General features: G+C 40.4%; 1 protein-coding gene across 3 annotated transcripts in view; it reads right to left on the reverse strand.

Moving 5' to 3' along the window:
• abr.L (ABR, RhoGEF and GTPase activating protein L homeolog) overlaps positions 1-27,209 on the reverse strand; it is a 262,424-nt gene that overhangs the window by 173,369 nt on the left and 61,846 nt on the right. Inside the window, exon 1 of one of the 3 annotated variants that reach the window (XM_041580866.1) lies at positions 7,803-8,086. Coding sequence (XP_041436800.1) covers positions 7,803-7,827 — 25 coding nt within the window. The 5' untranslated portion in view covers positions 7,828-8,086. 3 annotated transcript variants of the gene reach the window in all.

The following is a 27,209-nucleotide window of genomic DNA, read 5'->3' on the forward strand; positions in this document are numbered from 1 at the left end:
CTGTGCCGTATCAGCACATGTGCAGTTCGTCGGTTCCGAACAACTGCGCATGCACCGAAAGTCACGGAAATTGTCGAAGCGCCAGAAGAACACCCAGAGATTACAGAAGAAGAAAATGGCTTGAATCTGCACCGAGAGGTAAGTAAAAAGTTAGGGCTGTGGGAGGACGGTTTATGTAGCGTAGGGGGTAGGTTTTTTTAATAAGGGGTTGAATTCTCCTTTAATTGGCTTTGGCAGAGAGCCCAGAATACGTGGCAGGTGCCCTTGGATACTTTCGTAACAATTGCAAAATTTTAGATACACAAAGAAACAATTGTAGCAATTTAAGATAAGCCGTTCTCTTGGGGAAACTGTGACTTGCAGGTTAAAGGGCAATTCACCATCATTAGCAAAACTGTAATAATACAAAAAAACAGAAATGTTTTCAAACTATCATATTTTGTAAAATGAACATGGTAATTAGGAGATGTGGCCACAAAAATGCCCGTGGTCAAAAAATGTCCACCGTGAGCCAAATCTTTGTCGCTCTTTCTATTTAAAAAATGTTGGCGGTATGATCAAAGGAACAGTAACACCAATTGCTGTGTGGCAATTGTGGAAATTGAAAAAGACTATATGGCACAGGTTAAATAGTGGATAACAGATAACACCATTATGTTCTACAGAGCTTATCTGCTGTGTAACCTGAGCCTTTTCTCCTTTGAATGGCTGCCCCCATTGCTTCACAGCAGTTTATTTATATAAATGTAGTGTTTTTTGAAGCAAACACGGCAGTTTTACCAGTGCAGGGCAACACTGCATTATATTTTTATTACTTTAAAACACTTTAATTTTTTGATGTTACTGTTCCTTTAAACACAGTGAATAGAGGCTGTATTTAATTATCCTATACCAGATCAGCCAGAAACTGAATTCATCCTGCTAATGAAAACCTCTACCTGGACACAAAGTCTAGTTTGGCACTTAAAGGAGCATTTATCAATACTGTCTATAAGAGTGCGAGAGAGGCCTGCCAGTATTTTCAGAGGGTTCTGCGGCTTCTTTATAAACCTGGGTGCCATGGAATTGACCATAGGGGGATGACTGATGCCTCAATGGATTTTCTTCTGTAATCACTCAAGTGCAAATTCAGTAACGGGGCTTCTAGTTGTAACATCTGCAGAAGTCAGAAAAGAATCCTTTACAAGAGGGTCACGTTATACAATGTTCCCAGGGTAAACGGTCAGTAGGGTCCTAACGAATATGTAATGAGGCCACTCCCACGTATAACAAGATAAGGGGAGTAATGAAAAATATAAGGACATTAGAAGACACAGAAGAGTTCAATTACCATATAAAGGCACAAGACCACAGGCTGAGTGCTACTATACAGGTCAGGTGAATTCTAATATCCTCATATTATACAACAGAAGGTACAATTTTCTTTACAATATACAACTTTTCAGTGAGTTGAGTGCACACACACAGAAAACCCTAATTCCAAATATTTCGGCATCCCCTAGTGATATTGTTCTTTAAACTAGTCTAATGAAAATGTTGCTTTCTATATTAATCTCTACGTACCGGTATCCCAATTTTGACAAATGTTGAAGCTGGAAAAGGGGGGGTTGTTTATACTGAGTTCTCCATTTAAACATGCTATCTTGATCCATTAGAGCTTTATAATGGGGAAAAATAGGCAGAATATATTATCAACGCAAAGTCCTATTTATTGTGCTCATATATACATACCTAATCTCGAACATCAGAATTATGGTACACGATAAGTAAAGTAGGAAAACATTTGAGTCCTACACATGGCATCTGACCTTAATAGCAGCTAGCAAAACCTCTGACCTTCTAAAGGGGTTATTAACCTTTAAGTTAACTTTTAGTATGATACAAAGTGTGATATTCTGAGACAATTTGCAATTGGTTCTCATTTTTTATTATTTGTGGTTTTTGAGCTATTTAGCTTTTTATTCAACAGTTCTCCAGTTTGGAATTTCCGTAATATAGTTGCTAGGGTCCAAATTACCCTAGCAACCATGCATTGATCTGAATATGAGATGGCAATATGAACAGGAGAGGGTCGAAATAGAAATAGGAGTAGCAATAACAATAAATTTGTAGCCTTACATAGTTTCTGTTTTATAGATGGGGTCAGTGACCCCATCTGAAAGGTGGAAAGAGTCAGAAGAAGGAGCCAAATTGTTCAAAAAATCATCAAAAAAAACTGTAAAAAAAAAGAAATTAAAAAATTAAGACCAATAGAAAAGTTGCTTAGCATTAACCATTCTATAAAATACTAAAAGTTAACTTAAACAAGAACTACCCTTTTAATATTTCGATTAGTGAAACACATAAGAGGAAATGAAAAAATTGAAGTATGAAGATTTTAATCACTGAGGATGCTCACGGCTAATATCAGTGAGGGTTAGGTGGGAATGCAGTCAGGGGGTCCGCTAAAATATAGAAAGGCATGACATCCCCTGGAAAAAGAGGAGTAAAATGCAACGGCTGTGGTTCAGTAGTCTGGGGTGGGTTTGCTTGGAGTGGGCATGGCCACATCTAAGTATAGCATTTTTCTTACTTAGTTGACAAGACCAACCACCGAAATGGCCCTGGGGAGCAAAGGATCATGTCTCCTAAGGGAGTTAATTTAAAGGACATGTAAAGCCTACATTTTCCTACCATGTATATAAGTTGGGGATTTCTTCCCCATCCAAGCCACATCATTTGTACTGCAAATACCCCCTCCATTAGCCACCGCCATCACATTTTCCTCAAACAAATAGCAGTTTTCACCCGGCGGCCATTTTCCCTCTGACACATCATCAGTAACACTGAGACATGTATGCTGTAAAGTTCATGCAATGCAGAATGCAGCTTTACACAGGCACAACATACTTTGATATAAAAGTTCTGCTGGGGCCGAGCAATGTAATGGTTTAGCGGAGCTCAGGAGAAAAAAAATAGACTCAAACAGCTAGAATTTCTATAGGGACCAGCTAGGGTTGCCACCTGTTCGGTTTTGACCCAAACGGTTCGGTTTTTGCAAGGCCTGTTCAGGTGTCAACTTTCTGTTCGGTTTTCAGCCTTATGAAACCCGAACAATAATCTGGCCAATACTTGAAAAACATTTAAATACTAAGATACTCACCCCAACATGGCTTAGTTACTATCAAGTGCAGTTCATTTCTTATTGTTACAGAAAAAGCAAATCAATCAAAAATAAGATTTGTTTTTTCTAAATCATCATTGCTGTATTTCAGAGCTTTTTGGATAACTGATTTCTGTATAATAGATCTCATACCTGTAATTAAAGGATTTGGCTTACTCATCAGGCAGAATAGAGATAGGGTTGCCACCTGTGTGGTTTTGAACTGGGCATCAACACTTTAAAACATTGACAGTGGCATCTAAGTGATGCAATAACCTCGCCCGGTGTCATAACTCCACCAGCATCATTGTGCCCATCTCTGATGTCATCGTCACTGTTCCTACATCATTGCCCCACGCCCGTGTTCAGGGTTTAGCCATCAGCAAAGGTGGCAACACTAGAACCAGCAATGCTTTCTTTTCATTGGCCTTTAGACTGGAGGGTGTGTTTAGTAATCTGAGCTGAGAAGAACTGAGCATGCTCATAAGTCAGCAGCCAAAGCAAATTCTTGAGGGAGGGGGGCGAGTGGGTTAGAGGAGGAGAAGGAATCCTAATTGATTAAGGGAATGTTACAGCCTGTTAACCTTTTAACAACCAGAGTGGCAGTTAGCTAAAGATTTCAAAGAGGTTGTTCACTGATTTGTGTGGGGGCGGGGGGTTTACATGCCCTTTAAAACTAAAAGGCACCATTGAGTAGCAATAATCAGTTTTAATCATCAATGATATTGCAGCATGTTATTTATTCGTAAACAGCCAAGGTGCAAATTAGCTACAAAGCTAGAGATTGAGAATCATGTGCTACTCACAACGGTTCAATTAGTGATAAGATTTCTTGTGAGCTGGGCAGGTGCCACGTTTGTTATAATCTGTATTTGTACGTTTTGTTTGTAAATGTTCAGCTCTGAATTGTACAGAGCTAGTGAACGCTATTAATAACAAGCTGATAATAGCAACTACCCACTAAATTACCTAATGTTCTTCATCCCCCACACTCACTGCTGAACAGGTTACTGAATGCTAAAGCATTACAATGAAGTCTTTGTAAAATGTAACAGACCCCCGAGATGGGCTCAGGCCTAGCCTGCCGTCCACTAACTGTGCAGATATTTCGGTGGGTAACAGAATTTCACGTAAACAAGCCTCAAAAACAAAGGGTTAATGGGGAACTAGTGGGAGATTGGAGCAGAATGAGCTCTTAGGTTTGCGTGATAAGACGTGGGAGGACTATAATTATTTCCAACATATTCCCAGAGGCACAAGGCTGTTGTGTTAACCCTTGGAAACACAATGTTTATCCAATCCAAAACAATTAACACTGTCAAAGCTGGTTAGTGCAAGGTTTTCCCTTGTAGCTACTAAACCTAAACAAAATATCTGGTCAGAGTCAACATCTGTGTCACTGCAAAAACTGCCCACCACGAAGATATAAAGGATTAAAGGAGAAGTAAACTCTAGCAAAGCATAAGGCTAGAAACATATTTTATATACAGGTACAGGACCTGTTATACAGAATAAACCTCATTGCCCTGGGCAAGAGCATGCTCAGTTTGCTCCTCTCCCCCCACCCCTCCCTTCTCTACTGTAATCTGAGCCCAGAGCAGGGAGAGACTCAGGCAGGAAGTGATGTCACACCACATTAATACTGCAGCTCCTATTCTAAACAAACAGAGAGTTTCTAGAGCTTTTTACTCAGGTATGGTAAAATATTCTACAGAATAAATATAGCATTCTAGCTTGCACTATTGCAGCTAATCTATTGGCAATAAAATTCCTCCGTAGCTTTCCTTCTCCTTTAAAACAGCGGTCCCCAACTTTTTTTGGCCTGGGGACCGGGGGAGGGGGCTGGGAGGGGTCGGCGTCAGTTCAAGACTGTCCGCAGCCCGGCGGTTGGGGACCCCTGCTTTAAAACACTTTCATTTTTTGATGTTACTGTTCCTTTAAGAAGTTAAGTTAAGAAGTTGTCGTAAATCATCAAGACATTAGCAGAAATAGTAGCTGACTCTAACGGGCTGATGCTAAATGCCAGGTATTGATGCTGACTTTTAAAGTGTATTTGAAAGACTTACTAATCAGCCTTGTAGCCTGAATTGTAAATATATACATATATATATATATATATACATATATTTATTTTTATCCTTTTGCCTGGCCGAACTGAATCCGGGGCAGGAAAATCCCGTGACTTTTTGTCACAAAACAATGAAGTAAAAAAATTTTCCCCTTCCCACCCCTAATTTGCATATGCAAATTAGGATTTGGGTTCGGTATTCAGCTGAATCTTTTGCGAAGGATTCGGGGGTTCGGCCAAATCCAAAATAGTGGATTCAGTGCATCCCTATATATATATATATATATATATATATATATATATATATATATATATATATATATATATATATATATATATATATATACATATACATATACATACACATATATATATATCTCTCATGTGCTTTGAATGAGCAGCAAATAAGATGGGGAGCTACTAGGGACAGTATAGAAGGCACAGATCTTCATTGCCAAAGGGTTTTGATGGCAGTTGACTGGTACAGAAGCCAGAACATATGGTGTAGCATTTCTAGCCTTATTGTTTGTTGAGCTTTCGTTTTCCTTTGAGAGTGAAAGTCTGAGCTCCTTAAAAGGTTGTATTTGATAAAGCAACTCAACCTCTGACTCACTGACCCAATGCTGTAAGTTACCACCCGGTGTTCTCTGCAGCATTAGCAGTTTCTCTTTAATTAATTAGAATTTTCATTATCTGTTAACTCAGCCTGGTGCGTCTGTGCTAGTTATCTTGGTTTAACCTTTAAAAATAAATGCCACAAAATGCTATAGTCTCTATATGGGGTTGATCAATTCATTCTCTTTTAAAACGTCACTGATCATTATTATCAAGCGGTTAATCAGTAGGGATCCGTACTTACTTAGGGGTTTTTCCTGCACCGCAATTTACATGAAATATGTATACAGGCTTTAATATTTTTTCCTTATTTTTGTATTTTTATGCCTGACAGCAATCACGGACTAGAACTGCCTGTAATTTACCATGGCGACGGCTTCCAACAGAAGAAAACTGCATTAAAGCAACCGCAGAGGGGCTATGAGCCGACGGTGTAGCGGCAACTGTGCAGTAGCTCAAAGAATTCTCATCATTTTATCCTTTTAAGCTGCCATACCCAGATAGTGTAGATTTGCAGTTTCACACATTTCTGTACAAATAAGGTCTAATGGGAGATGCAGTCTAACCATATGTGTATCTTGTAAAATGTTATCCTTTCAGTGGCCCTATAAAATTGAAAATGGCAACCAAATCCACAGGGTAGGTAGATCTACAGGTATATTAGCAAATAAATATTTGAGAATTTCAGTCCCACGTTACAGTATATGGGAATTACATTTAATGAGGTAATGTATTTATTACATTGGCATGCAGGGGGCACCCTATGTCTTTCTTTGCCTGATTAGATGTTCCCATAAGATGATATCTCCAGCAGGAACACTGGAAATGGCTCATATATTAATCTCAGGGGGTGATTTAACACTTAGGGGCAGATTTATCAAGGGTTGAATTGAAAATTTGAATTTTTTTATGGTCAAAACTGTCAAATTTGATTTTCGAGATTTATCATACTCTGGGCATTTAAGTACTTGAATTCGACTACTGTCAACTATGAAACTACTGTTTAAGTCAATGAGAGAGGTCCAGATATCAGTTTTGAGTTGTTTGCTTCCTGACATTCGAGGTTTTTTCTACGAAAAAAATTTGAATCTAGTTTTTTGAATTAGAAATCAGATTCGATTATTTGAGTCAAATCCATTCATCCGAACAAACAAATTTCGATTGGTCGAATTTATCTGAGTTTAGTGGAGTTTTGACAAACTCACATGAATACGAAATTCGACCTTTGATAAATGTGCCTCTTGATATCAAAGTAGTCTTTTAAACAACAAATCAGGGACACACGCTGCAATTCAGGGAGATTATCGCCGGTGGGATGTCACTTGGACCGTTTCGTTTTCCGAAGCCGCCCAAAGTTTCCGAGACTTCGGGCAACTTCGGAAAACGAAGCGCTCTGAGTGCCATCCCGTCTGTGATTTTCATTCTAGCCGGCAGTTCGGGGAGATTAGTCGCCCCGAAGAAGAGGAGATTTGTCGCCAGGCGACTAATCTCCCTGAATTGCCGCGTGTGTCTCTAACACAAAGAAATTTAGAGCTACACTACAGCTCCCTGCATTCCACACCAACCATGGGTGCTGGGAGTAACAGCAACAGCTACAAAGTCAACGGTTAAAGTTAAGCAGAGTAGATGCAAAAAAAACAGGATACACTATCAGCAAGGTATACTTTACGATATCTTCAATAACAGTCAGTGTCTCTGCAAATGCAATCAATCTCATTGGAAAGAGACGTCATGCAATTTTATTTTGTGACCTTCCTTATGCTAGCCTAGCGGCACCGGATGGCTACATTTGACCCATTAAGTCAGAACTCTCAGCATCAGAACCGCTTATGTTTATGTCAACAGGGAAAAAAAGGTCATCTTAGTGTAAGGCTCCCAATGAGGAATTAGCCATCATTTTGGCTTGTAAAAGGTGCAGAAGATATAGGGGGAAAGGAGAGTGAGGCAGCTATGCTACAGGCATTGGACCACACTCACCCCCCTGGTTCTGCAGCCACTCCATCAATTCCTGTGCAGTGTAAGATGCCTGCAAACTGGCACCATGAAATCCATTCAGTGTCCTCTTTGTAGAGCCTGCTGATACTTCTCCTTGTCTTCCCGGGTACAGCAGGAATCCAGGGACATATCACGGAGAGAAGAGAAATCGAGATCTATCCCTGTCAGTTTTTTTGCTCCTACGTCTGAGAGATGAGCTTGCAAAGAGGAAGGGAGGGTGTAGATGGGCCAGGAGCCGGTCAATTACCAGCACAGGGGGCTCTCTTGGGGATAACTGTAAGTGTGCGTATGGGCGGTGATCTCCGGGAGGATGGGAATGGCTTATAGAATAGTACGTGATGGATGTAGGATCAAGAGTAACAGTATTGGATTCCACTTAATGAGACAGCAGGGATTCTACTGTTATTACCTGGTTTTACTCCAGCCGTCAAACAGCGGCTCAAGATGACAGCCATTCTCTGTCCGGCATGCTGGCCCCTTCCCGGCTATGTTTTTGTAAGGCCGGAGCTTCCTAATCATTAGAACAGCATGTAATACAGCTCCGGGAGCTTTCCAAGGTCCTCACATCATTGCCATTATTCCCTGCTATAATGAACATTACACGGATTTGTCAGGAATAGGAAGGGTAATGTGTGCGCTGAGCCCTCAAGGGATGAAGCATGTGTCAAGCAAACAGTCTCTTCATGGAATGGCCTAATAATGAACATACTGATTCAGAAGGCAAAGTGCAATAAAATACAAACAAGCATTTGTAGCCATTAAAGGAGAAGGAAAGGTTAAAACTAAGTGAGCTTTATCAGAAAGGTCTATATAAATACACCAGTAAACCCTCAAAGTAATTCTGTTCTGAGTCCTCTGTCAAAAGAAACACTGCAATTCTTTCCCTCTATTGTGAACACATGGGCCTCTGTATCAGACTTCCTGTTTTCAGCTTAAACCTCCTTGCCCGGGCGTGAGCATGCTCAGTTTGCTCATCTCCCCTTCCCTCTCTCTTTTCCCCCCTCCCTGCTTTAATCTGAGCCCAGAGCTATGAGTGAGCAGTGAGGGACACAGGCAGGAAGTGATGTCACAGCAAGCTAAAATGGCAGCTGCTATACTAAACAAGAGAGAGCGCTTCTAGAGTGGTTTACTCAGGTATGGTACAGCATTCTGCAGAATAAATGTAGTGTTATAGCTTGCACTATTATGGCTAATCTTTTGGCAATAAATTGCTTCGGTAACTTTCCTTCTCCTTTAAAGAACACAATCTTTGGTGTGCCAACACAATGGGCTGAGTTTATACAACACAGTGCTTTTATTCCATGCTTAATAAGTATGGATATTGACTGCCTAATTATTTGCTAATCTCTTTGGTAAAGGAATCAACACATCAGCCAACAGATGCAATTTATTAGCTGCAAAAAAATATGGCCGATATCTAGCATTACTCTGTGAAACAGACATTAAGCTACATTTTTGACTCGGGCCTTATTCGGCAACTTTCTGTGCAACTCAGAAGCTGTGTATATAAAAATGAGATGGTGCTGAAACTGTTTCTTTCAAGAAAGCTTCTGCTTCAGCAGCCAGGACTACTGACTCTGTGCATATAGGTACCTTATATTTCAATCACGCCATGTATACCTGGGGACAGATTTATCACAGGTCAAATGTTAGAGCTTTTTATTATGGATGCACCGAATCCAGAATTCGGTTCGGGATTCGGCCTTTTTAAACAGGATTCGGCCGAATCCTTCTGCCTGGCCGAACCAAATCGGAATTTGCATATGCAAATTAGGGGTGGGGAGGGAAATCGTGTGACTTTTTGTCACAAAACAAAGAAGTAAAAAATGTTTTCCCCTTTGCACCCCTAATTTGCATATGCAAATTAGGGTTCGGATTCGGTTTGGTATTCGGCCGAATCTTTTGTGAGGATTCGGTACATCCCTACTTTTTATACTTCGGTACATCCCTACTTTTTATACTTCGAATGAAAGCACAACTCGAATGGCATCTTATTTACGAAAAAAATAGATTTTGTGAGTTTGAGTTGCGAAACCCGAAAACTCGAGTTATTCGGGTTTTCGGGCAAAACCCTCTGAAAAAAACTCAAACATCATGCTGGCTAACATCTTCAAATGGTTCAAGGGACCTCTGCCACTGACTTCTACATGAACTCGACAGGTTTTAGGTGGAGTATTTTCGATTCCAGCAATTTCCAGGTTCAGGGTACAATAAATCTAGGAAAATTTTAGTTTTTTATTAAAAAAAATTCGAGTTCTTTTTTAACCTGAAAATGTTAGTTTTGACCAAAAAAAAATAAACAAACTTTTGTGGAAAACACAACTCGAACCTTTAAAGGGGTTTTTCACCTTTAGGGTCTGGCCACACGGGAAGATTCGGGGGATTAGTCGCCAGGTGACAAATCTCCTCCTCTTCGCGGCGAGTAAACTCCCCGATCTGCCTTCCACCAGCTAAAATGTAAATCGCCTGGGGGCAGGCACACTGAGTGATTCGTTTTCCGAAGTCGTCCGAAGTTTCCTAGTGAGGCAATTACGGGCGACTTCGGAAAACAAAGCGCTCCGTGTGCCTGCCCCTAGGCGGTTTTTCATTTTAGCCGAGATTAGTCGCCGCAAAGAAGAGGAGATTTGTCCCTGGCGACTAATCTCCCCGAATCTTCCCGTGTGGCCAGACCCTTAAATTAACTTTTAGTACGATATAAAAAGTGATATTCGGAGACGGTCAGTTTTCATTTTTTATTATTTGTGGTATTTGAGTTATTTAGCTTTTTATTCAGCAGCTCTCGAGTTTGCGATTTCAGCAATCCAGTTGCTATGGTTCAAATTACCCTAGCAACCATGCACTGATTTGAATAAGAGACTGAAATATGAATAGGAGAGGCCTGAATAGAAAGATGAGTAATAAAAAGTAGCAATAACAATACATTTGCAGCCTTACAGAGCATTTGTTTTTTAGATGGGGTCAGTGACCCCCATTGAAAGCTATAACATACTAAACTTTAAGTTAAAGGTGAACCACCCCTTTAATAAAACTCCTCTAATGTATTAAAAGTACATTCCAGAAATCCTTTCAGAACTACATATCCCAGCATCCTCTAAAATGCCTGTTTTTTCAGGATCATTCCAGAATATTACACAATATTTACTCAATATTTAGACATGGCAGGCAATGCAATACATGACAGGATGTAAACCGCTAAGCAAATTATTTGCACGAACAGTGATCTCTTAAAGCTTCACTTAAAAGCCTGGGTTTTTTTAAACATGCAGGATCTCTCAATAAATTATACATAACATCCAGTTAAGTGAATATATTGATGGCTTACTAACCATCATCACACATTAAAGTTGTGCTAATATACCAAATATACTGTACTACTAAATACACGTATATACTAGGGATAAGCTATGGTATTATTTAGTTTGCACGAAATTCAAACTCTTTCGGGGGAATGTAATAAAAGTCGGTAAAGGAAAAACTATTCACAATGCGAAAAGTTATGCCTTTGCGCGAACAAATTTTTTTTTTTTGCGTGAATTTAATATAGCTTTTGCGAACCCGGAAACTATTTAGTGACCACTTCCGACAGTGAAAGACCGTTTGCAAATTTTATAGTTTGCGGCAATGCGCAGTCAATGTAATAAAACTTCTTACTGAAAAAGTCGTTATGTTTGCTCCAAAAGATTACGACACCTTCAAGCACTTCTTAAGAGTGCGCAATTTAAATCCGCAATGCGCAATTATAATTCGCAATGCAATAACAGTTTAAGGAACAATATTACATTGCGAGATGTGGATTTTTAGTCTTATTGGTGTGAATTGTTTTGCTCTTTGTGACTTTAATTACATTCCCCCGTTAGTGTTTTAACCATGATTTCATTGCAATGAGCCAACTGAACCTAAACCTTAAAGGGATACTGTCATGGGAAAAATTTTTATTTCAAAATGTCAGTTAATAGTGCTGCTCCAGCAGAATTCTGAAATGAAATCCATTTCTCAAAAGAGCAAACAGATTTTTTTATATTCAATTTTGAATTCTGACATGGGGCTAGACATATTGTCAATTTCCAAGCTGCCCCAAGTCATGTGACTTGTGCTCTGATAAACTTCAGTCACTCTTTACTGCTGTACTGCAAGTTGGAGTGATATCAACCCCTCCACCCCCACCCCCCCAGCAGCCAAACAAAAGAACAATGGGAAGGTAACCAGATAACATCTCCCTAACACAAGATAACAGCTGCCTGGTAGATCTAAGAACAACACTCAATAGTAAAAACCCATGTCTCACTGAGACACATTCAGTTACATTGAGAAGTAAAAACAGCAGCCTGCCAGAAAGCATTTCTCTCCTAAAGTGCAGGCACAAGTCACATGACCAGGGGCAGCTGGGAAATTGACAATATGTCTAGCCCCATGTCAGATTTCAAAATTGAATATAAAAAAAAATCTGTTTGCTCTTTTGAGAAATGGATTTCAGTGCAGAATTCTGCTGGAGCAGCACTATTAACTGATGCTTTTTGAAAAAAACATGTTTTCCGATGACAGGATCCCTTTAACAGTTTAGCTCAGTGGCCTTGCTTACAGAGCTTATAACGGAGAAAAGACATTTTTAAAAACATGTTTTTATCAACTAAATTTTAGAAAAGCAATCATAGAAAGCAATAGAAAAAAAGACATTATTTTTGGAATAATATTACAAAACGATCATGTTTGTAAAAGTAAACTACCCTTTTAATAGTGTTATATGTGCATTGCTGCATGAAACATGAGACTGCATGTATTTACTGTACTGTATATTCATGCCCTGGAGGTCCCATGTGACTTGCATGTGAGCACAAGGGATTGGGCACATGGAATATTTCTGGCCACCTGTGGTCCCAGAGGGTTTAAGAGAACATTGTGGTCTTGCTGCTTATTGATTTGTTTACCTCCCTTATCTCTCCTGCAATGCTGCTTACTTCTATCTTGCACTTTCCTTGTTACAGTCCTGGGAACAGAATAATCCCGGAATCTTCCACAGGCACAAAGCATGATTATTGATCATGAGTAAAACCAATCATATCCTGGGATTAGAGCACTGCTATTTTAAAGGAAGGAAGTGAAACACAAATGTCATAGTAGCCAAGATATAAAGGGGCAAATTGGCTAACGAAGTGGCGAAGTGGCTAACGATAGCGAAAATTCGCCAGCGTGATGTCATTTCGTTACTTCGCCGATTTACTGGCGCTGGCGTAAATTCGCAATCGAAGTGGACCTACTCTAGCGCTACTTCGCACCCTTATGCCAGGTGAAGTTGCGCTATAGCAAAGGGACGTAACTACGCTAATTCACTAAGTTGCAGATTTTCATGAACGTTACCTCTTGCGCCAGACTTTACTTCGCCACCTCAGACCAGGCGAAGTGCAATAGAGTAGATAGGGATTGCTCCAAAAAAACATTTCGGCCGAATCCGAATCCTGCTGAAAAGGCCAAATCTTGGCCGAATCCCTAACCGAATCCTGGATTCGGTGCATCCCTACCTTTAATAGGCCGGTCACATATTCACACGATTGCCATCACTCCATCTGTACTGAAACTCTGGTTTGCAGATGCCCCTTCTCTGGCACATCACACGAATATGTTTATTTGTGACCCAAAAGTGACAGAAGTCAGCACTATGCCCAATACAACTAGTGATCTCTTTAATAACTGCAAATGCAAAAGTAGGACACAGATTTTAAAAAAAGAACTTATTAAAATAACCCTGTATTGCATTCATAAAGCAATCAACAAGAGGGCATAAGAATTCTGTTATTGTGTCAGAAGCCGCAGGTTAATTAAATTATAACAACCTTGTAACAATTGAGGCCCTCTGTGACTACATGCAATGTTGCCAATGCATTCGCTTCAGATTAACCCCCAGATAACCAGTTCAGCTTGTGAACACACTAAATATGTTAAAATATAACCTTTAATATAAATTACTTAACAAATACGCTGCCCTATAAACATGCAATTCACTACAAACAGCCTTTGTGAGTAGTGTTGGACACAGAGTGGACAGGTGGTGTAATTCTTCTTTAACAGCCAGCCACACTTCAGTTATTGAAAAGTAGCTAGATAGTAACACTGATTATTAAAGGGTGTTGAACTATAACTCTCCCAGCCGCATGTTCAGTGGAAGTATCTAAACACCCTCCAAGTTCTTTCTCCTGGTGGACTAATAATTGTACAATGGTGACCTTTGAAGATTGTGTCAAACGACTGGCTTAAAATGAAACAACAAAATCCTCTATCCACCACCCTCAACCTCCCTTCCATTCAGCCACCAAGGAATTCTACCTATCTACGAAGGGTCTGAGTTGGAGATAGTCACCCACTGTCCACCTATGCCACCCAACGCGTTTCACCATTCTCATGGCTTCTTCAGGGGCATAAGTGGTTAACTGGTTATCTGGGGGTTAATCTGAAGCTAATGCATTGGCAACAATGCATGTAGCCACAGAGGGCCTCAATTGTTACATGGTCATTCATAAAGCAAGTAATAAAAACAACAATCTAGGTATATTAAGGCACCCAGATGCCTCTGCAGTAGTGATGTGCGGGTCAGGGTTTTCCTGAGCCAAACCCGACCCTAACCCGCCCTGCTGCAGCCGCGCCCGCCCACACCCGCGCTTCTGGGGTCCTTTTATAGACCCCCCCACCGATGACATCACAAAAAGGGCGGGGCAAGCAGATGCGAGACTATAAAACCGGAACCCTGATGCCGGCATTTGAAGGTGGCGGGGAGAGCAGGAGAAGAGCTCAACCCGCACCCGCCCCACGAGGTCGAACTGAACCTGCACGACCCGTGGGTTTAGGTATCGGGTAGGCCCGCACATCACTACTCTGCAGCACTTCCTACATATGCAGAAAATGTAGTGGGAAAGAAGCAGGGAGAAGAGATACACACTGTATTTCTGTATATTATGGATAGATCTGAAACAAATCAGAATGTTTTTAGCAGAATCATCTTACCGTATATACTCGAGTATAAGCCGATCCAAGTATAAGCCGAGGTACCTAATTTTACCTACGAAAACTGGGAAAACTTATTGACTCTAGTATAAGCCTAGACACAACTACAGCCCTGTCTCCCAGCAGCGCACCTTCCGCCAAAGAGACTCCCCCAGCGATCGACCGGACTTCTTTGCAAAGTTGATGGTGACAGAGAATTGTGCAGAGAGTGCTGTGTGTCATAAAACCATCACTGATCTTTCGTATAACCAACAGATGGCGCTGTGTGATATTGCCATCACTGTTAATCCTTTATTCAACCAACAGATGGCGCTGTGTGATATTGCAGTCACTGTTATTCTTTGATATAACCAACAGATGGCGCTGTGTGATATTGCAGTCACTGTTATTCTTTGATACAACCAACAGATGGTGCTGTGTGATATTGCAGTTACTGTTATTCTTTGATACAACCAACAGATGGCGCTGTGTGATATTGCAGTCACTGTTATTCTTTGATATAACCAACAGAGGGCGCACTGTTATTCTGTCATAAAACCAACAGAGGGCATTGTGGGATATTGCAGTCTCTCCCCAAGTGAACTGTTGGTATAGGAATGATTAAAAGTGACTGCAATCTCGGCTACTGCCCGCTGACTCGAGTGAGGTAGACTTTTTCAGCACATTTTGGATGCTGAAAAACTCGGCTTATACTCGAGTATATACCCCAGGCATGAAACAACTGTGCATATCACAGTACAGGTATGGGACCTGTTATCAGAAAGCTCGGGACCTGGGGTTTTCCAGATAATGGATCTTTCTGTAATTTGGATCTTCATATCTTTAGTCTATTAGAAAATCATTTAAACATTAAATAAACCCAATAGGCTGGTTTTGCTTCCAATAAGGATTAATTATATTTTAGTTGGGATCAAGTACAAGGTACTGTTTTATTACTATAGAGAAAAGGGAAATCATTTTTAAAAATTTGGATTTGATTATAATGGAGTCTATGGGAGACCGCCTTTCTGTAATTCGGAGCTTTCTGGATAACGAGTTTCCGGATAATGTATCCCATACCTGTATTATAACAATATCTGTAACTTGGCACTAAAATCTAAGGAGCAGTGCACAGTTCATTACCATGGTGTGGCAGAGATCTTCTCTGTTATTGTATGGATTATGCTGCTGTTAGTAGGAACTATTGCAGCTAAGCATGACCCAAAAACCATTGTTGTATTGGCAATACCTATTTTTAGCTGTAGAAAATCAATGTGACCTTTCCTGCCAACTATTCCATGGTAGGTATTGCACAGTGACACAATAAAGACTAGGTCCACACAGGTTAGCTAAAAACGCCAAATAAAAAAAAAAACAGACTTTTTTCAATGCTATTATATTGCGATAAAAAGTATGAAAATAAATGTACATTGCATTCAATGATTTTAATCATAGTTTAAATGAAAGATTCCCCTTTAAAACACTTCTGGATGTGCTTTTCAAAACCTGGAACACTAAAAACTTTAATCTGATAGAGAACGACACTGTACTGTGCTGTATTAAATATAATTCATGGGCAGATTTATTAAGGGTCGAATTGAAAAATCTTTTTTTTTTATGGTCAAAACTGTCAAATTTGACTAGGGAATTATCCAAACTCGATTCCGCTTTTCTAATAAATTTTAATTCGATTTTCAAGATTTATTATACTCTAGCCCTTTTAGAATTCGAATTTGACTATTTGTCACCTAAAAGCTGCCGAATTACTGTTTAAGTCAATGGGAGAGATCCAGGGATCAATATGGAGATGTTTGACATTCAAGTTTTTTACAGAGAAAAAACTCAAATTAAGTTTGATCAAATTCTAATAAAATTTGATTTGAGTTTTCGCCTGTTTAATTTTGTTTAAGTTGTAATTTTAGTTGATTTTAGTAATAAGACAAGACAAATTTCGAATTCATCAGAATTTAAGGGAGTTTAAAAAAACTCGACCCTTGATAAATGTGCCTCTCAGTGTCTAAAGCTGGCCATAGACATGCAGATTTTATCCATATGTCCGATGAACACTCAAAAATTCAGATTAATATAAAGTAGTATAAAGAACAAATCAGACAATGTTCTGGCCATGAGTTGATAGGCAGCAATCGTACAAAAGTTATGGCTGGCAAATAGTAGCGGCAGTCACTCATTGATATTGTCAAAAATATTATCGTTAGCCGACAGAAATCTTCTAACCCGTCTCATCGTCATGAAAGGACAGCTTTATCTTTGCTTCTATGGGCAGCTTTAAGATGCAAAAGCCGCCTGCGCTAAAGCACGCGTGGCGCTGCGTTTTCCGAAGTTGCCTGAAGTTTCCAGGCAACTTCCGGTGACTATGGAAAACGCAGCGCCGCGTGTGTTTTAGCACAGACGACTTTTCATTATAGCCTATAGAAAGACACGCTGAGGCAGTTCGGGGAGACTGTCGCCAGGCGACAAATCTCCCCGAATCTCCTCGTGTGAACTAACCTTAAATGCCATAAATTTAAAGGCAGATGCAACTGTCAGTCAGACTGACCAGGTTCCTGCAGCACTGATAACTGAAGCAGTGTCGGACTGGCCCAGCGGGACAACGGGGGAAAAAACGGTGGGCCCGACCCTCGTGGGCCCCCGCCGGGCCAGAACCCTTCTCCAGATGTTTAGAATTTCAAAAAAAAAAAAAAAATGTTTTTTCCGGCGATGTTGCGCATGCGCGCCGAACGGCTCACTCGCTGAGCCGACGTGTCGTAGTAGGGGGGCGGGGGGCCCCTGGACAGCAGTCCCAGTCCGACCTTGAACTGAAGTCACTAGTTGTAAAAGGTCTGGGCCTAGAGATTCCTTTAAAAGAAACTAAATCTACAAACATTTATCATTCATACTTTTACTTAAACCACAAATGCATAAGACATTGCTCCATACGGAGCCTGACATTGTGCACATTGGTTTTACAAATTAAATGTCATCCACACTTAGTATTTCATGCACAATGAATGGGAAGGACTTTAATGTGGAAACTCAAAACTCTCTGCTAGAATTAAGGTCAGCGCTACTATTGGCTGTAGGCATTGCTGGCACAGCGGCTCGTATCAGTACAGGCCAAGTTGGCACAGAATACTTGATTGACTGTTGCACAAAGTCATTTATTTGTGTTTTGAAAATACAAAACAGTCAGCTGTCTGTAGAAAAACAATATAATTGAAAATGGAATCCAGCATTAAAGGGCCAGTAACAAGAAAAATTAAAACAACCTATATTAGGACTGTGCTGTCTGAGGTTCTCCAGATGTTGTTGGATTACAACTCCCAAAGGCCACTGACAACCAGTTAGTGCTGATGCTATAGTTGTGTTTGTGCACCTATTGGCCCTTCCTCCATGGGGCGCTATAATGTCTACAAAATCAACTACTACTATTACCAGTGCACAGAAAATCCCCCTAATAGACTCCTGCTAACAAAACAGTAACAACAAGAAGGAAGGGATGTATACTGGTATTGAATTACTTTCCTAACAAGGATCAACCATGGGAGAAGCTTCAGTTTTCCAATTTGCCTCTTTTTAGCTCATGAAATATCCATTGTCCTTGTGTTGAACCAGGTGTATATTATCCCTTTTATACACACGTTGTAGACACAGAGGGGCAAATTTACTAAAGGGCGAAGTGACTAACGCTGTCGAAAAATCACCATTGTTATGTCATTTCGGGACTTTGCCGATTTACTATTGGGCGCTGGCGTAAATTCACTAGCGAAGGTAATAGACTCTAGCTACTTCGCACTCTAACAGCAGGTGAATTTTCGCTCTGGCGAATAGACGTAACTACGCAAATTCACTAAGATGCGCATTTTAATGAACATCACCTCTTGTGCCAGACTTGCCTTCGCCACCTCAGACCAGGCGAAGTGCAATAGAGTAGATAGGAGTTCCTCAAAAAAAAAAAAATTTTCTAAGTCCCAAAAAACGCTGGCAACTTTTCAGTTTTTCAGGGTTATAGGCTACAAAAGATTGAATTTTTTTTTGGGTACCCGGCTTCCCCCCTACATTTCCTTACATATGGCACATAAACTATACAATGGGCTCATGTGTAGGGCATTAAAACAACTCTGTTTTCTTTAATTAAGGTTCCCTGGGCTTGTGTAATGTAATGGATTTGCTGCAACATATACGTCCATTGAAATTTAACTTCCAGTCGTATACAAATTAGCTAGCACAACTTCGCTTTGCTTGTCGAATTAATGCTAGCGAAACTTCGCCATCGTTCAGCGCCCTGGACGCAACTTCGCATTTTAGTGAATTATCGTTGTCCTGGCAAATTTTCGCCTGGCGAAGTGTGGCGATGTAAGCGAATTCTCGGAGGTTAGTGAATTTGCCCCAGAGACTCTAAGGCTGATGCCACACAGGGATGAATGTGGGCTAAGAAACAGTCTCTATGTTGGCATTAGCCTTCCACCTTGCCTGCACCCTGACCCACTGCATTGGGCTGGGTGCAGGCGGTGAAATTCAAACTCTCAAGTTTGGGTGCCAAAATCCACCACACGGGTGCAGTCAAGGATATAGGCTGATACCAGTTATGGGGGTGATTCTCAGCCTGAGTTTTTCAGCAGGTCGAGATTCAGCCCCATGTGGCATCAGCTTCAAAAACAAGCTTTGCACTTGTCCAGGACAGAAATACATTTTGTACAAATGCCATTTAAATTGGATGTAACTGTTTTTTTATATAGCAAACAACCAAGCTAGAGCAATAGATAACTGCACTATAACAGAGAACCATAAAAAAAACATCAGCCACATAGTCTCCTTTGAACTGTATAGTGCTTACAATACAAATGATGGGTTGAAACAGACAGGCCGTGTAAGACCACAAAACCATGTTGTATGAAATAAACACCTAATCAATATAGCAAGTCTTCAGAAATAAAACGGACACTCATTTTCTATCACTAGCCTGCAACATCACAAACCATTAATGCAAAAAAAAGAAAAATGTAATGCAGTCTAACAAGTACAAGTGCTGCTTGCAAAGCAGTTTGTGGGCATCTTAAGCCACAATGTACAGAAAATCCAGTTAGTTTTTCAAAGGCATAATTGTAGTTGATACAGTACATTAGTATTCTTGTTGGTTTTCTAAGGGCAGGACTAAATGGCCGATTCAGCAGCGATCCAACGCGCTGCGCAAAATCGCAGGCGTCCCGTTGGATGCAACGGAAAGAAGGTAAGTAATTCAATTGTCGCATCATGTAGCAGCATTGATGCGACGCAACACGACTGTCGGATGCAGACGCTGCGTCTGCATCCGACAGTCGTGACGCGTTGCATCAACAATGCAACACGATCCGACACTGCCATTACTTACCTTCTTTCCGTCACATCCGAAGTGATGCCTGCGATTTTGCGCAGCGAGTCGGATCGCGGCTGAATCGGCCATGTAGTCCTGCCCTAACTGTTAGGATCTTTATCAAGGATAGTACAGGTATGGGATCTGTTATCCAGAAAGCTCCGAATTACAGAAAGGCCTTCTGCCATAAACTCAATTTTATCAAAATAATCCACATTTTAAATAACTATTTCCTTTTTCTCTGTAATAATAAAACATTACCTTGTACAAATTAAGATATAATTAATCCTTATTGGAGGCAAAACCAGCCTATTGGGGGTACTTAATGCTTACATGATTTTATAGTAGACTTAAGGCAGGGGTGCCCAAAAGGTAGACCTTTAGCTGGAGATCAGGAGATCTCAAGACACTGTCGGCAAACAGCTTGTCTATTTCACCCTTTTCAAGTTTGTACTTGGTTTGGTTTTAAGGTTCCTAGTTATTTGAAATGTAAAATATTATAGGGACAGTCTCATCTTAGCACTGGTCACAGCACAAACAAGCAAAAAACTGTAACAGTAGGTCAGCATAAATTTCATCTTTCACTATGCACAAATTAGCATTCAAATTCATGATTTATTTATACCCCCTATGGATACTGTTCCTCTTACTGCCTATACAGTAAACCCCTGCCAAGGAAAGTATTATGACATTGCACAAATATGTAACTGTAAAGAACAATTTTCTTTTATACAACAAAGCTTTCCCTTATGTAGTAAAATATGAAGGGAGAATTAAACCCTACATATGTGGTTTGGCGAGGGCATAAAATAAATATATGTTTTCCTTTTGAGAGAAATGCTAAGGAAGGAGTATGGTTACTAGGTCAAGTCATATTCCTGGGTTCACATAATGGGCATACTTTTGTGGGGTAGGAAACACAGGAGAAGAAGAATTCTCTGCTTATGGTGACAGATGGGCACAACTAAAATTGCAGCATATTAAGTCTATTCTTAATTTAGGAAACAAAAATGATTGCCAAACAAATAATAAAAAATGTAAATCTGTTATAGCATAGCAGAAAGTAATATTCCATCTGAATGAGCACTGCTATGACAAATAGCACTGAATACATTTCTTTAATGCCTTTCAGTAGCACACTACTGACATAGCCCTTACTGATGGGGAATGCGTCAAGATTTACTATTTCAATAAACAGACTTCCCAAAACACAGTGCATCAAAGAGAAATAAAAATTTTTTTAGTTAGGACTATGGCAGTTTGTATCACTGTGCTAAAGTAAATAGTGAACTCCTGCTGCTTGATTCCCACTGCTTTTAATTTGAAGTACAATAGACTCTGGGTTTGCTTTATGGCAGGGCTGAAAGGTCGTTTGCCGTGGGCCCAGTAACTGAGGGGTCATTTGAGGGAACAAATGCAAACAAATGACATATTATACAGTGTAACCATTTTTACAAATCATCAACAAACACATTAGGGATGTCCAAACTTTAGTACTTTCGCAGAACTGCATCTCCCAGAATCTGGTTGTCAGTCAAAGGAGTTATAGTGCAACAATAAAATCTAAGGTCAAGAAAGATGAACATCACTCAGTTAAAACAATTTCCCCCAAAGATTGGACCGGGTGGACCCATAACCTTCCTGCATTGCCAGGGCCCCTTCTACCTCTAACTGCTATACTAGGTAGCCTTTGGCAGACTGCTGTTGTGGAGATAGGGTGCATTTGCAGGTGATCATGCCACTCCTAAAACTACATACAGTATAAGGATTTCGAGGCTGATTAAAGAGCATCCTTTATTGTTCCATTCAAATTTCAAGTTCTGGACTTGCATGGCAGCACATTCCGTTCCTGCCATCATGGGGGGAAATTCACTAAAGGGTGAAGTGACTAACGTTGGCGAAAATTTGCCAGCATGACGTCATTTCAGTACTTCGCCAATTTACTAACGGGCTTTGGTGTAAATTCGCTAGCGAAGGAGATAAGACTATATCGCTACTTCGCACTCTAACGCCAGGCGAATTTTCGCTCTGGCGAATGGACGTACCTACAGAAATTCACTAAGATGCAGATTTTACTGAACTTTACCTCTTGTGCCAGACTTGCCTTCACCACCTCAGACCAGGCGAAGTGCAATAGAGTAGATAGGAGTTCCTCCTAAAAAAGTTGAAAATTTTTCTAAGTCCCAAAAAACGCTGGCGACTTTTCAGTTTTTCAGGGTGTTAGGCTGCAAAAGATTGTAAAAAATTTTTTTAGGGTGCCCGGCTTCCCCCCTACATTTCCTTACATATGGCACATAAACTATACACTGGGCTCATGTGTAGGGTATTATAACAACTCTATTTTCTTTTATTAAGGTTCCCTGGGCTTGTGTAGTGTGATGTATTTGCTGCAACATATATGTCCATTGAAATTTAACTTCCCGCCGTATGCAAATTAGCCAACGCTAGTGCAAGTTCGCTTTACTTGCCAAATTAACGCTAGTGAAACTTCGCCATTGTTCGGTGCCCTGGACTCAACTTCGCATTTTATTGAATTAGCCTTGTTCTGGCGAATTTAGCCTGGCGAAGCCATCGTGGCGAATTTTCGGAGGTTAGTGAATTTGCCCTATGGAGTTTTACAAAGTGTATGTATGCAGGAGTGAGTGTACCAGCGGCGACATTTTGTCCTTTTTTGTGGGGTTCAATTAGCTGGTATCTTCTAAAGGGTATTCGATTATTACTGATGCCTGGAATACTGCATATGAGCAGGTGTTATTCTTTGTCCAGTGCATGTACTTGTGGTTGACCGAGTAATAATTCTTGTCATAAGAGTAAGAATAACCACAGCAATGACAGGGCAGAGGACAGGAGCAGAATCTACATCATGTAGTACAAATATGACAGTGTACATAGCCTAGGACCTACAATGGAGGGGATGGTTTAATTTGCCCAGTCCATTAGTGGCATTTGGCATGCCAGTATATGTAAATTAGCAGTTATGACTGCAAGTGCTGATTAGTGTAATTTTATTCCCCCCACCCTTTTCTCTGTCCCTGGGTAAGGCTTTACAACAGGTTTGCCAGGTTGGAGGTTTTCCAGCCTGATTAGGCTACTAATTTAAAGCCCAGACGAGTTTTGAAATTACAAACTAGCCAAGGTAGAGATTTGGTCTTCTTTTTGGGCTTTTGGCAGGTTTGTACTTTGGAAACCAGCCACAGTCAAGCCTGTCTCTCCCAATGCATGTTGGGTAATGTAGTTTTCTGATGGCTTTTTCAGACAATTTTGGGGCAAAAATCTACTGGCCCCCTTTGTAGTTACGTCCCTGATGATGGGCAAATCTGTCCCATTTTGCTTTGAAGAAAACAAATTTGAAAAAGCGTATTTTCACATATATTCATGCATTTTTTAGATCTTTTTTTCACTGTGCATATTGTGCTACCGTTAAACCACCGCTTGGCTAGTTTTGGACTGGTTTTGTAGCTGACTTTGGCTTAGACCTGGCACTACAGTGATGATGCAAAGTAGCCATGCTTGTAAGATGCAGTTTTATAATTCTCTGTAGGAGCCAGAAGCTGACACTGCTCTTACTGACTGTAAGGAACCTTCACTGTGGTGCTGGCTCAGCATTGAGAAGTTAATTTCTCTAGCCCTGCGGTTAGCGGGAGTCGTAGTAGATTCTACATTAATTCTCTCTTCCTCCGGTTTTCTCACAGATTTCTAACCGAAGCCTCCATCTGAGTTGTTTGTATTGCTGTATTCCCCAATGAGCAGCAAGGCCCTGTTACCATGGCGATACAAGCCTGTGAGCAGGAAGATCATGGAGGTAATAATGACAGAGCTGCTTTTTTCCCCACAGGCAGCACCTTACTGTGAGGCTTGGGAATCTCTGTGACTAACTTGTGGTGCAAGTAAAGCAACGGGGCAGTCTCTAAATAAAATACCCCTGTAAGTTCCATTCCTCAGATGGACATCCCTTTCCACCAGCCATTAAAAAAGGCTCAATCTTATACACAGGACCTTAATACCATAAAAACAAAATACTTTATATTGCAGCAATGTGTCCATCACGTAAAATTCAGACGTTCAAATTAAAGCACAAGCTTAAAATCATAAACATACAGACAGTGATGCAACAAATGGAATTAGAAAGGGAGCTGCTGGTTCATCATTATCTGAAGTCGGATTGTGCTGCACTAGCTGGAAATATAGACAGAGAAATCCTAAAGCTAAATTACTGGGACACAGATATACAAGGTTAAGAAATATAATGCAGTCTTAGGGTAATGTTATACCAGTGTTTTCTACTCTTTCATAGTGATTTGCTAGTTCAGACTGAAGGCTGCCATCTAACTTGGGTGCAGGTTACCATTGACCAGTTGCAGTGTACAGTATTTTAGGGTAAGGCCACACAAGGAGATTCGGGGAGATTTTGTTGCCTGGCCACTAATCGTCTCGTGAGCGACTATCTCCCGAACTGCCTCGGCGTTTTTCCCCATAGGCTACAATGTAAAGTCGCCTGCGCTAATGCACACGCGGCGATTCGTTTTCTATAGTCGCCCGAAGTTGCCTCAGTGAGGCAACTTTGGCCGAACGCCGAGGCAGTTCGGGGAGATAGCTGAAAAGACGAGGCGATTAGTCGCCAGGCGACAAAATCTCCCCGAATCTCTTCGTGTGGACTAGCCCTAATTATGTGTTGCAACTGGTCTCCCTATCCCTCTGCCATTGTTGGTGGAATAGGGTGGGGCAGACTCTACCCCCTCTGATGTCATTTCTGATATCACCATAGAAAGCAGGCTGGGCACAGGGATAAAAGCCCCTTTTCAAGTTCAAGCCAGGTTGGGGTCCAGCTGAGAAAGTGTGGGTTAGGGCAGGCGTGTCAGAGAATTCCCAATTCGTGCCATCACTCCTCTGTGACTAAGGCTGGTCATACATGTGTCAATATAAGCTGCAGAGTCAGCAGCTCATTGGGCTACGTGTGGGGGTCTACTGATTGATATATATGGCCAGAAATTATCAATTGTGTAGGATTGAAAACCATGTATGGTGAGGACTACATTGGCATATTCATGCAACTCAATGGGATTCACAGTATGATCTGATCCCCAGAGCGACAGTGTGAGGACCGCTTTAGGGGTCACGAAACAATGGTAACATATTCAAACAGCCAATAGTCTAAATAGAATCTTACCGTACTATGTGTAATCTAATCTACTGTATACTCACCAGCACACAATTTGAAGCTATACAAGGGGAGCAGATTTTGGTTCTAATCAATATCAATGGATTGCAACCCTGAGTGAACAGCAGTGATAACAATATCATGTGCCCTAAATTGTAATAAAAGTAACCCCATAAACTGTTCTTAGCCTCTGTAAATGGCAAGTATTGGATGGTGGCTGGATAGTGAGACACTAGCATTGTGATTTTTCTCTAGCTGGAATCTCTGGTTGTTGTGTATCAGGGTAACTGATCCCAAATGGCTTTTTTCTTATAAACAGGTACATGGGAGCAGTTCCCCTGGGTAGTTACTCCCTGATGAAGTGAGCGTGCTAAGCTTGGCAGATATAGTTTACAGCATGGATAGAAATAAAAGTAAGCCTCTAAACTGCTGGTATTTAGACATATTGTAGCACTTTGGCATTGTGATAGGGGTCGAGCTAGACAGGGGGAGCCTGATTTAATAAGTACTTAAAGGGATGGTTCGCCTTTAAGTTAACTTTAATATGTTGTAGAATGGCTAATTCTAAGAAATGTTTCAATTGGCCTTCATTATTTATTTTTCAAAGTTCTTAAATTATTTGCCTTATTCTTCGGACTCTTTCCAGCTTTCAAACAGGGGGAACTGACCCCATATAAAATAATGCTCTGTAAGGCTACAAATGTAGCTATTGTTACTTTCTACTATTCAACTTTGCATTGAGGCCCTCTCCTACTTATATTCCAATCAACGCATAGTTGCTAGGGTAAATAAGACCCTAGAAACCAGATTGCTGAAATTGAACTGGAGAGCTGCTGAATGAAAAGCTAAACAACCCAAAAAACACAAATAATAAAAAATGAAAACCAATTGCAAATTGTCTCAGAATATCGATCGCTACATAATACTAAAAGTTAATTCAAAGGCGAACAACCCCTGCAACAAGTAATATGTGCCTCAGAGTTGAGTTGACAAAAGAACCAATGAGAATAAGGCAATATCCAGATGCATGATGTGACTACAATGAAGCTCTATAGTTAATTGGATTTCTGGAAGATGGCAGTAAGAAGACTAAAAGAAAGCAGGGAAATTAGATTACATGAGAGTAAGATGAGAAATCACATGATTGGCCTTTGCAGTACATACAGAACATGACTTGTTTAGCTCTACGGCCATAAAAACAAACCTATGGTGTTTATATTTAGCACCTGTGCATTATGCACACAACAAATTGTGCTATATACAAGGGATTTCGTCTTGAAACACATTTTATTTTTATTAAGTTTTTTTAAAAAATGTTTGTGCACACAGCCGAGAAGGAATTAGAGGGAACACTGTGTATGGGGTAATCCCTTTTAAAATGACATAGAACAGCCCTTGAGGAATCTGATGACATGCAAATTAAGAAATGCCATATACAATCTAATCATCCCTCTAAAACATTTAGCAATGCTCAAAAGTTCAACTGTAGAAAGGGGTCACTGGATCGAATATTATTATTAACTATAATGTAACATAACCTGATCAAATAATTTAGAAACCTATACTGGGCCCTTAATGGGTAGGACTATTTCAATGTGTCCCTTTTAATGGGACAAACTGGTCTTGCACAAGATTCATTACAAAATTATCATATTCCACATCATGACTTTACTTGGAATAATATATATATTCAACATTTTCCCAAGACTTTCATTAAAACATAACATATAGGATGGCATGGAGATTCACTGACCTTGTAAAGACTATAAGCGTCATTTTTAAATCAAAATTGGGTCGAATTTGCTAGTGAAAATCAAACGGTACAGACTGCTATTGTCTGTCCTCTGAACAAGTGGTAATTTGTATATAAAATGCAACACGGTGAATAAAAGCAGCTAATTGGTAATTA

This window comes from Xenopus laevis, chromosome 2L, assembly GCF_017654675.1.
Source record: "Xenopus laevis strain J_2021 chromosome 2L, Xenopus_laevis_v10.1, whole genome shotgun sequence".
NCBI classification, from domain to species: Eukaryota; Metazoa; Chordata; class Amphibia; order Anura; family Pipidae; genus Xenopus; species Xenopus laevis.